The sequence below is a fragment of the Hevea brasiliensis genome, chromosome 5 (assembly GCF_030052815.1).
Source record: "Hevea brasiliensis isolate MT/VB/25A 57/8 chromosome 5, ASM3005281v1, whole genome shotgun sequence".
Lineage (NCBI taxonomy): Eukaryota > Viridiplantae > Streptophyta > Magnoliopsida > Malpighiales > Euphorbiaceae > Hevea > Hevea brasiliensis.
The window spans coordinates 99760198-99772062 of NC_079497.1; the positions used below are offsets into that span (position 1 = coordinate 99760198).

At 27.9% G+C, this 11865-nt stretch overlaps 1 protein-coding gene across 1 annotated transcript; it reads right to left on the reverse strand.

Annotated features, from left to right (window-relative positions):
* Positions 1 to 8381: 8381 nt before the first annotated feature.
* On the reverse strand, positions 8382 to 11576 carry LOC110651210 (mitochondrial fission 1 protein A). The gene is made up of 5 exons (XM_021806470.2): positions 11421 to 11576; positions 10923 to 11061; positions 9483 to 9604; positions 8705 to 8768; positions 8382 to 8595 (listed from the first exon to the last, which is right to left on the reverse strand). Exons 1-5 carry the CDS (start codon positions 11511 to 11513, stop codon positions 8510 to 8512), a joined length of 504 nt encoding a protein of 167 aa, XP_021662162.2. The 5' UTR covers positions 11514 to 11576; the 3' UTR covers positions 8382 to 8509.
* Positions 11577 to 11865: the final 289 nt, after the last annotated feature.

Sequence of the window (11865 nt, forward strand, 5' to 3'; positions counted from 1 at the left end):
ATTATAACTTGAAAATATATCATAAATTTTGTTTTCATAATAGATGAAATAATGATAGACTATTTTCTAAATTTTTCCATAATATTGTTCCTTCAACTAATAAGAACAAGTAGCCAAAATAAACTTTTATTATCAACACATCCAGCTAAATCTGAATCTGAATATCCAGTCACTTCTAAATGATTGTATATCCTATAAGTGAGCATGAAATCTTTAGTTCATTGCAGATACCATAAAACTTTCTTTGCAGCTTTCTAGTGATCAATTCTAGGATAAAGAATTGTACAGGTTTAAGCATACATCAAATTGCCCACAGTTGAAGCAAAAGGAATTGATTCCATTTCTTTACATTCCATATGATTTTTTGGACTTTGATTGAGACTAAATTTGTTCTCTTTCTGTATGTGAACAATTCCTGCTGAACATTTATACATATTAAATCTTTCTAGAATTCTATCAATATAGGCTTTCTGAGACAATCCTAACAGCTCTTGCGATCTATTATGGAATATTTTTATTCTAATCACAAAGGATGCCTCTCCCATATCTTTCATTTCAAACTTCATAGAGAGAAAATCTTTAGTCTCACGTAATATTTCAAATCATTTGCAGCAAGTAAGATATCATCAACATATATAATTAAGAAAGTAAACATACTCCCACTGATCTTAAGATATATATACATCGATTAATGACTTTTTTTTTTAAATCAAAAGACTTTATGGTATCATCAAACTTAATATACCACTGGTGGGAAGCTTACTTAAGTATGTATATTGATTTCTTAAGTTTACACACTATATAGCCTTTTTTAAACTTTTAGGTTGGTCTATATAAACTTCCTCTTTAAGTTCTATATTTAGAAAGGTTGTTTTCACATCAATTTGGTGCAACTCTAAGTCATAATGAGCCACCAATGCCATGATAATTCTTAATGAGTCTTCTTTGAGACTAGTGAAAATGTTTCTTTATAGTCAACACCATCCTTCTGAGTATAATCCTTGGCAACAATTCTTGCTTTATATCGTTTGATTTTGCCATTCGAGTCACGCTTGGTCTTAAAGACCCATTTACACCTAACTCGTTTATATCCTTTAGGCAATTCGATGAGATCCCATACTTTGTTTTGTTTCATAGATTTTAACTCATCTTTCATGGCATCTAACCACTTATCGGACTCATTACTTTCTATAGCTTGTGAAAAGGAAACTAGATCTTTATTAATTCCTATGTCAAAATCTGACTCTTGCAAGTAAATCATGTAATCATCAGCAATTGTCGATCTCCTTTCTCTTTGAGATCTTCTTAATGGAATTTCTTATGGTTCACCTTCATTAGCTCTTTGTGGGTTAGCTTCTTCAAGATGTGTTTCATCATTATGTTGTGTAGCATTGTTAGGTCCTTCAACAACTGCTGGAACAACATGTGGAGCAGGAGTGGATATTGAAACTTTAATAGGCACATGAAAATCAACTTTATTTGCTTATATATACACATCTTGTTTTTCAATACTCCTACTAACTTCACCATTCTCAAGGAATCTTGCATTACCAGTTTCCACAATTCTTGGACTATGGTTTGGAACATAAAACCTATATCCTTTAGATTTCTCTGGATAACCAATAAAGTTTCCACTTATCATTTGAGAATATAATTTCTTTTCATGTGGATTATAAATTCTTGCTTCAGCTCGACAACCCCAAACATGCAGGTGTCTTAAACTAGGTTTCCTTCTAGTCCACGATTCATAAGGTGTCTTTGAGACTGCCTTGCTAGGAACCCTATTTAACAAGTATATAGTAGTTTTAAGTGCATACATCCACAAAAATATAGGTAAAGAAGAGTTACTCATTATACTCCTAACCATATCCATTAAAGTCTGATTTCGCCTTTCTGCCAACCCATTTTGTTGAGGAGTACCTGGCATAGTATACTGTGCGCATATGCCATGACTTTTTAAGAACTTTGTAAATGGACCAGGATATTGTTCCATTTCTGTGTGTTTTCCATAGTATTTACCACCTCTATCCGACCTTACTATTTTCACTTTTCTATCTAATTGTCTTTCAACCTCATTTATGTACACTTCAAGTGCATTTATTGATTGAGATTTTTCATTAAGCAAATAAATATATCCATAATGTGAAAAATCATCAATAAAGGTAATAAAGTACTTTTCTCCACTAAAAGATGGAGCATCAAAAGGCCCACATATATCAGTGTGTATAATTTCAAGAAGTTGACTGCTTCTTGTGGCTCTTTTCTTTCCCTTAATGCAATCCACACACACATCAAGATCAATAATATCTAAACTCAGTAGAATCTCATTCTTTATTAGCCTTTCTAATCTTTTTTTGGATATGTGACCCAAACACTTATGCCACAAGAAAACATAATTTTCATTTAGTCTACTATGCTTAATTCCAATATTGCTATAAGTGACAGGGCAAGGATTCAACAAAATTATCATTAAGTTTCAGTATATATAGATCATCAGTAAGAATTTCAAAAATAATAATGGAATTATTATTATTATTATTATTATTATTATTATTATTATTATTATTATTATTAAATAAACTGAAACATTCATGACCAAACTTAACGTTGAATTCAAATTCATCAAGTTTGAAACAAAAATGGGATTCCTAGAAATTGAAAGCACATATAAGGTTTTTAATAAATCTAGTTGATAGCCATTATCTTAGACCAAATGGTAAGTCTGTATGCCTTCAATTGGAGCCTTCATATGGTTCCCGATAAATAGGAAGTCTTAGTTGAATTTTCGATTTGCATCGTAAGGAATCCTTTCATCATATTGGAGACATAAATAGAAGCACCAAAATCAAGCCACCAAGCATTATTAAGTACTTCAAATAAGTTTGATTTGAAACATACATAAGCATAAAGATTACTTTTCTTTTCAAATCAGCTTTATCTTTCAGGCAATGTTTCTGATAGTGTCATACTACCATTGATTCCTTTCCTTAGCTTAAGTAACATTTGAAGATCCTTTCTTTTTCTTTTTAAACTTTCAGGCTTTAACTTTAAGTCCTTCATCAGCTTCTTGACTCATAATGATGATAGAATGAGTCCCTTGATTTTTCAGTCTTATTTCCTCCTAAACTAACTTATTGGCCAATTGATTACCATTCCACTTATCCTCAATAGTGTTACAGTTAATTTGAAATGGTCCATATTCAAGAGGTAATGAGTTCATAATGAACTACACCAAGAAGGAATCATCAACTATCATCCTTAAAATTTTTAGTTTTACTGCAATATCACTTGTTTCAATAATGTGCTCTTGCATACTCTTTGATCCATCATACATTATGATCATAAGTTATGCCATTGGCGTACCAGTGAGTGACTTAGCTTCAGAATAGAACATATCTTTCATAAGTTTAAGGTATTCTTTTGCATTTTCAGTTTGTAGAATTGTAGTCTTAATGTCATTGGCAATAGTCATTAGTAAAAACATAAGGTTCAATTTGTTTACCAATTCCTATTGCTTATGGTATAACTTCTCTTCCTCACCGCTAGTATCCATAATAGTAGTGAGTTAGCCTTCCAATTATGCAAAGTTAAGATCCAAGTCACCTAAATAGAACTTGACTTGCTCACACCATTCAAAGAAGTTCAACCCATTAAAACAATAATAGACTAAGCTTGCGAATGAAGAGAAAAAGCTGCAATATTATATTTATATGCTCAAAATAGATTCAGATAACTTTAACAATTAGAGTATACTATAGTTCTCTTTTGGGTAGATATTATAATATACTATCCTAAATTAAATGCCTTTAAACTTGATTGAATAATAATTAACTTACATCAAATATACATGTTATCTTTGGACATTCAATATATATTTGATAAAATATTATTGTCATCATAATTCTCACTACCATAGAATAATTGATTTACCTTTGGGTTAAATCATTAAGTTCTTATGACTAGTAAGTATCAATTAATCCACTTTTCATCATAGGCATCTATTAGTATAGATAATTGATAATTTTTATATGCATGTAAACATCATTCATAGTTCGGCCACTTTGGTGACTAACAAACTATTAATTTTATTTTATTTTAATTTGGCTACTTTGGTGACTAACAAACTAAAAAAAATATCATAAGGCATGCATATAAATTATGTATCTTAATAAACCTAATATTTGTTCATTCATTAGGTTTAATTACAAATCTTAATTAGATTGGGTAGAAAACATAATTTTTTTTAATTTATTTCTTTTGAGAAAATATTATCTCAAACTTAGATCTCTTTGTAACACGATTTTTTGTCGTGTTAATAATCCTCATGCCCAAAACTTAATTGGGTCAAATTTTAATAATATTATTTTAATTATTTTAATCATTAATATTAATTATAAAACTTTCATGATCTACACTTTAATTTTACCCATATCTAATAACAAGTAAGATTTTTAATATTATGTTCATCACCATAAATTTAATGGAGAAATTTAATTATTCAAAACCTAAGGCTATGATACCACATGTAAAATAATTCTTAATAGATAATAACAATCATAAATATAATGTGAAATCATAAACATAAGATTCAACAATTACCCTAATAATAAATCTTAAACAAATAAATTTTTACAGATCTAAAAAGCGTACTTAATGCGAAGTTTTAATTGAGCCATGGTAATAATTGATAGAGGTTATTTGATTCAATAAACTGATTTCTCCCTTTTGACCATTCTTGATTCACACACAAAACTTTAGTGATGGAAGACTTTCTTGAGATGAATATAATATCTCTTACTCTATGAAAGAGAATGTGTGTGACCTTATGGGTAGAGAGAGGACCAGATATATATATATATATATATATATATATATATATATATATATATATATATATATATATCCAAGACTCAATCTATTACGTCCATCAAGTATCCTTATACAATTAGAATTAGGATTTACTTCAATTAAAGTAATCCTTATATAATTAGGATTTGTATTAATTAAAGTAAATATCAATTAATATTGAACCACATTAAAGGAATTGATCTTGCCCCATGTAGTAATATTAATTACTGGACAAAATCTTACATACGATATCTACATCCCTAGTTTTATTTAAGATTATATTTACGTGCAACTATCTTATGAGAATGATACCTATAACATATAAAAATATAAAAAAATTAAAGATTTATAAATAGACTTTTCCTATTTAAAAAAAAGACGCACACAAAAAATTAACGAAGAAAGAAAGAAAAAAAAAAAATCTTGTTATATGTCAAAATTAATTAGGCTTGGTTCCTTTTTCACAAACATAAAATGTTTACACATAAAAGGTTATCGTTGCTAATTTTGGAAAAAAAAGTAACTATAAAATTATAATAAATGAAATATTTGATATTGAATAAGATTAAAATTTCATATTTATTGATATAAATAGTTAATTTTTTAATTGTAATTTTATAATTTAATATTATAAATTTGTTAATATTTGGAACAACTAAAAAAATAAATTAGTGGAAGTGAAATTATTTTAATAAATTAATAATACTTATAAAATTAAGAATGTAAAATTATAGTAGGATTTTTTTGTGAGTAGATTTATTATTAAAATAATTATAACAACATTAGAAATTGAAATTATTTATCAATTTAACCATGGCTAAGTAGTCGCTAAAAAGTATTAATGACGAATTAATATAAAATAGTTTTTAATTACTCAAAACATTAGCAACATATAAATTGTCGCTAAAAATTATTAACAATGAATTCATATAGAATAACTTTTATTTGCTAAAAATAGTAGCGACGGATAAATTGTCGGTTGTATTTGGATTTATGGATTTGAAATTATAGGTTTGGATTTGAATAAAATATCTTATTTGGTAAATTTAAAAACTATAAATTTAAATTTTACTCAAATTCAAAGTAAATATAAAAATTTTTAAAAAATAAAGATTCAAAATAACAATATTATTTGAAATTTAAAATTAACTTTAATAAACATTTCTCATGTGAATTCAAATGTAACAGAATTTACAAGAGTAAATACCATGTTTATTCAGCTGCAAGGAGTAGAACGTAGCATTTGGAGAAGTTTTCCTATGCCCGTAACCATATGACCTGCAGATTGATTTGCAAAATTTTCTTTTACAATAATATATATAAACTAAATCAATACACAGAAATAATCCTTTTATTTAAATTATATTATTTTATATTGATATAAAATAATTATCGATTATTAATCTAGCTGGAACTATAAAAAAGAAATATAAAAATTTTTTAACTTTACCCACATACAACTTAATAATTACAAATATCAATAATTTATTTTGTTAGTACAATAACTTAAATTATTAAATTAATTTACATTTTATTATTTTTATAGAATAAAAGCGCACAAAAATTTTCTATTGATTATGTTACATAATTTTAATATATTAATATTTATTTTTTTTATTGATGTGAATAAATTTATTATTATAAAATTTTTAATTTTATGTATTTTTATCATAAATAATTAAATATTATTTTTTAATAATATTTACATGTCAAAATATAATTAAATTTATTTTATTAATTATTTATAAAATACATAAAATATTAATTATAATATTATTAATTTTATAATATTTATATAATAACATACTGATTAAATCCCGTTCGTTTTGGTTGAACCTTTTCAATAGTTGAGTCGAGTTTGAAAACATTGGTAAATACTATAATATCAGTTTTTTTAAGTAGGAGATTAAGGAAATAAGAACTCGACCTAAATCTAAAGATAAATTATATCTTTAACCACTAAATCAAGTTAGAGTAGGTAATACTATAATATCATTCCAAATAGTAATGTGGCATATCAAAAATTATTTTTTATAAGTATTTCCTATGGAAAACAATCTCGACTGTCTTACAATTTATAGTTTGCGCGAGCGTGCCAAATTGAGTATATCTCCTGATTCGCGCTTTGACTTTTAAAGTAAACGACTGTAAAAATTGATTCTATTGTACGCAAGTCTGTCAATCTCATAAGTAGTTAAAAGTAAGTGAATTACAATTGAATGTTTTGATTGATTGATTGAAAAGAAAATATAAAGCTTGAAATTAAAAGTAAAAATTTAAAAAATAAAAAATAAATAAAAATAAAGATAAAAAACTGTTAGAATCTAATTTGTGTTATTTGATTTGAATTATTTTGGGTGTTGAGAAGTTGTTACTTATCTGACTTTTATAGTTATAGTTTTTCTTGCAAGTACTAAAGATTATGAAAGATAGTTTATAAATATAGTCCACTCCCTTATAAGTCCTTGCTAACCTCCTTTGTCTTAGCTAAGTACTAGATAACCTTTAAGATATTTATTTAATAATTATATTAAGTTATAAACTAATTAAATTAATAAAATAAAATTAATTAAATTAATTTTACTAAAATTAATTTAATTAATTTTTAGATCTAAAAATAATTACCGTGAGTCTCAGTTGAAGGAAATTAAAAAATAAAAAATAAATGTAAGAAAAGCATGTAAAAATATCAAAGACACAAAATAATATAATGTAATATAATGGCTACAAGTGCTTAAAGGATACAATGATTAAAAAAAAAAGTAATAGTCAAAACAATGAAAAGATAATGATAACATGAAAAGAAAAAAAAAATTAATAAGCATTAATTAGCAAACTATTTTCTTCTTATAAGATATCACGTGGAAGAATTTAAAGAGAGCTATTTAAAACAAAAAAAAAATAAAAAAGCTAGACAGCTTTATATATATATATATATAAAATAAAAAAAAATACTCTTATAATAATACCTTTAATGACAAATACTGTTCCGTAGTTGAAATTTTTTTTTCCTTTCTCTAATAATATCTCTAATAATATCTTCACAAACTTCAAAGCCATGAAAATATTACACAGGCTCAGTTAAAGAAAATGACCACATAGCTCATGTATAGAATTGACCAAGCGAATGCTACAATTTTAAGCTTCATGATTAAGGAATTGTTTAATTTAACTGTTGAATATAACTAATAGTTAATTATAAGCATTTAATAAAATAATATCTAATTATTACAATTAATATGTAAAATGACTCATAAATATATCATATAATTATTTATTTATCATACAACATATATAAGAATTAAAAATATAAAAGAATGAACATTAAAATTAATTTATAATTTTAAATAATTTATTGATATAAAAAATGATTTAATGATATAAAAATTTTGTAATTAATAAATTTTAAAAGAAAAATATAGTCTAAATAAAAAAAAAAATTAAATCAACTATTAATGGATGAGAAACAGCTCTAACTGATTGTTTATTAGCTATTGCAATTTTGATAGATTTATCAAATAGGTTAATTCGCCTATTTGAAAGTCTATCAGCTATCAGTTGCATTCAAAAGTTAAATCAAACATCCTCTAAATAGAGTTGAGGGATGACAAAAGCAAGATTGTATAGAAGAAGTTCATATGCACATTGTTGGTATTGATTATCAGTTCTTGCGAGATAATGCTGCAGCAATTCCACCAGCTACGAGTCCAACAGCAGTGGCAGTGATTCCTATTCCAATAACACCATCTGCATTCCGACAAACCCCAATAGAAATTTATTCATGTAGATGCTTTGAAAACTTATTCATATTAATTCTATAAGAATGAGAAAAGTTGATGCATGTTCTAAGCAAAACCTTTAGCAATTCGATCTTCAATTGTCTTCTTGAGGACCAGAGCTTGCCTCCAATCAGGTGCAACCTGTGAATGCACAAGTTTAGTGCAATGCACTCATGCACACAGACAGACAGACAGACACACACACACACACACACAGAGATGAAAGCAGACAAAACTAACCAAGGGCAGTTAAATGGGACAAAAAGAATCTCCTATTAGATGCTAAAATATAATTAATCACAGAAAATATTGAAGATGACAGGACTTATAGCACATAGCAATTCTGTTCATATATTACAAATAATGCACAGTGATAATACGAGAGAGAGAGAGAGAGAGAGAGAGAGAGAATGTCCAATCCAATATTTTTTTTTTTAAGTGAGAAATTATAATAAGAAGACCACGGAATTACAACATAGAATATAAAATATCCTCTAAAGCTACAAAACAAATGTATACAAACACTAAAGCAAAGAAACTAATAATGCAACTCCTTCCAATCATACTGAATAAGATTCAACAACATTCCTTCAAAAGCCCCCAAAGCACTACACATAAAGAGGTCAAGAAAAGTTTCTTATCCCACGCCTTTTCGATGAAATTAGACAATTTTATGATGTTACCCATCATAACATTAAAAGTAAAATTTGACTGTCAATTGCAAGTCATATGCATCAAGCAGGCAGGGAAATAAATCCTGCAGAGTACAAATTTAAGAATTCATTTGCAGTTCAAAATACATGTGCAAGCATGTGTGTGTGTGTGTGTGTGAGAGAGAGAGAGAGAGAGAGAGACCTCCAAACATTGCTCCACAAGCTGTCGGCTCCTTGAATATTCACCACTTCTGTAATATCCAACTGCTAGAAGATAGATCTTCTCCCGCTGTTGCAAAGGAGAGCTAATATTGGCTAATGATGCTGCAAACAATAAGGTATTTGGCTCAAGAGAGAACAAGGGTAAGGCAATGGAATGAAAGACATCAAACTCATTCCAAACAAAAGCTGGTCAACTGGACATCTAATTAAATGCCTAATAATTTATCACAAAGGCATTGATACACACCATAGTTTCTTCATTACAATAGATATTCAGGCCCTTTTTCCCCTCTTCTTTTCCATCCCCAACTCATTCCCCTCATTTTCAACTGCTACTGGTAATACATTTAGGCAGTGACCACTACATGAACAATATTCCCTTGCATAAAATGTTAGGGATATGGTGTATTCTAGAAGAAACAAGAAGGTTCTAAAAGGAACGCAAGTTGTTAGCCAGCTCAGCCCAATTCAATTGGAGGAATACCAGGAACGCATGTGAGCCAACAGCTAAAGAAGCTATATATAGAAGAATAAGAGAATTTTTATTCAAAAACCTAAAGGATCCAATAGATCAGACCAATTGATACAGTCAGGAAACACAGAACGAGAAAATTACCAAGTAAGAACACAGGAAAAAATGGCAGCAGGAAGAAAGACGAGAATTTTTATTCAAAAACCCAAACGGTCCAGGTAGATATGGATACAAGATACAAAGCTATCTCTCTCACACCCCAGCAGTATTCTAACTGCCCCCAAGCTATCATTAGCTGGAAGAAAATATAATTCAAGTCATGCCCCTCACTCCCCTCTTCTTCTTCTATATACTTAGACATGGACATGGCACTTTGACACTTCAAAGTTAGTGGAAAAATCAAAGGAAGTTAGAAAAATAGGTGAGTCAAGCTTGCAAACATTTACTCATGCTCAAGACCAAGTAAAATAGGAATTCATCAACTTTTTCTTCCAAATTATTTATTCTCCATTCATATTTGAAAACCCTAAACAATTTAAACTTTATATATCAACATCATAAACTCTCCAATTTAACAAATCCTTGCCTATTAGGAAACATAACATAATTTTCTCTGACACTCTATTTTGAAGGAGATAGAGCAAAGTAAAATTTTTTGAAGATTTTTCTTAGGAGGAAAGGAAGGATTTTGTAGGTTTTAAAAAGAAAACATAATCAACCCATAGATTTAGCGGATTGAAAAACAGATTTTTGGAGATTTTTCAAAAACCATACCTTATAAAACTATGAGTTCTCCTAAATACAAGTTCATGCTTTTAAAATTTGAAAAACATACTTCGTTAGCTTATAAAACCTTCTCATAAATATCGTGTAAAACACTCTACAACAATCTGACGAAATGATAACCTAGCAAAGACAAGATGCGTCCACAAAATTTACATAGTTTACCTTCAAGCATAGCAATTCCTCGCTGTACATCTTCTGATCGTTTAGAGTGAACGAGAGCCCATGACAAACGCATAATGCTCTCATTCTTAAGTTCATCTGAGTCACCCTCAGCAGCTTTTGCAACTTCTCTCTCGCAGCCCTGCCATCCAAACAATGAGGTGTTAATCAAACTAAAATCAAGGCCACAACAACACATTTGGTCGATTGCTTATGCATCCCTTAAAAGTAACCAATCACACATAAAACACCCAATAACAGGAAAACAAACAAACACCTTCTCACATCAATTGTTGAGATAAACAAGATGATTACTGCATAAAAAGAAACTTTTCCTCACTAAGAAAAAGAAAAATCTTTCTCAATCGCAGCCTTTTGATTATGATCAATAAAATAATGGAAAAAAACAAGAAAGCTCGATTAATTATCAAATGCTGCAAGATGAATAGCAAAATGGGCATTCTTGAATCAGTAATCAAAGTATAAATTCAGAATACATACGAGGATAATGTCGTGGTCGCTCAAGGGGATCTGATCACCGCCGGAGAAGAAGGAGCCAACGGAATCAAAGAAGCTGCTAATTTTTGCATCCATAGCTTTTGGTTTATTTGGAGATTTGAAAGATAACACGCTTAAATGCCGCGCGATGCCTGATTTTACCTTTTCATATATGTATTATGCGAATATAATTAATAAATTAAAAAATATTTTCAAATTTATCTTATAATAATATGAAATATTATATTTATATTTTGTAAATAAAATTATTATTTATTAATAATTGTTAAAATTATTTCTATAATTTAATTGAAATAAAATTTTAATTATTAATTATATTGCATATTATTTATGTATATATAGTTTTGTTTAACATCAACTAATGTTAATAGTATAATATTTTTTTTAAATAATATAATATTTATTATTTACTTATTATAATATATTG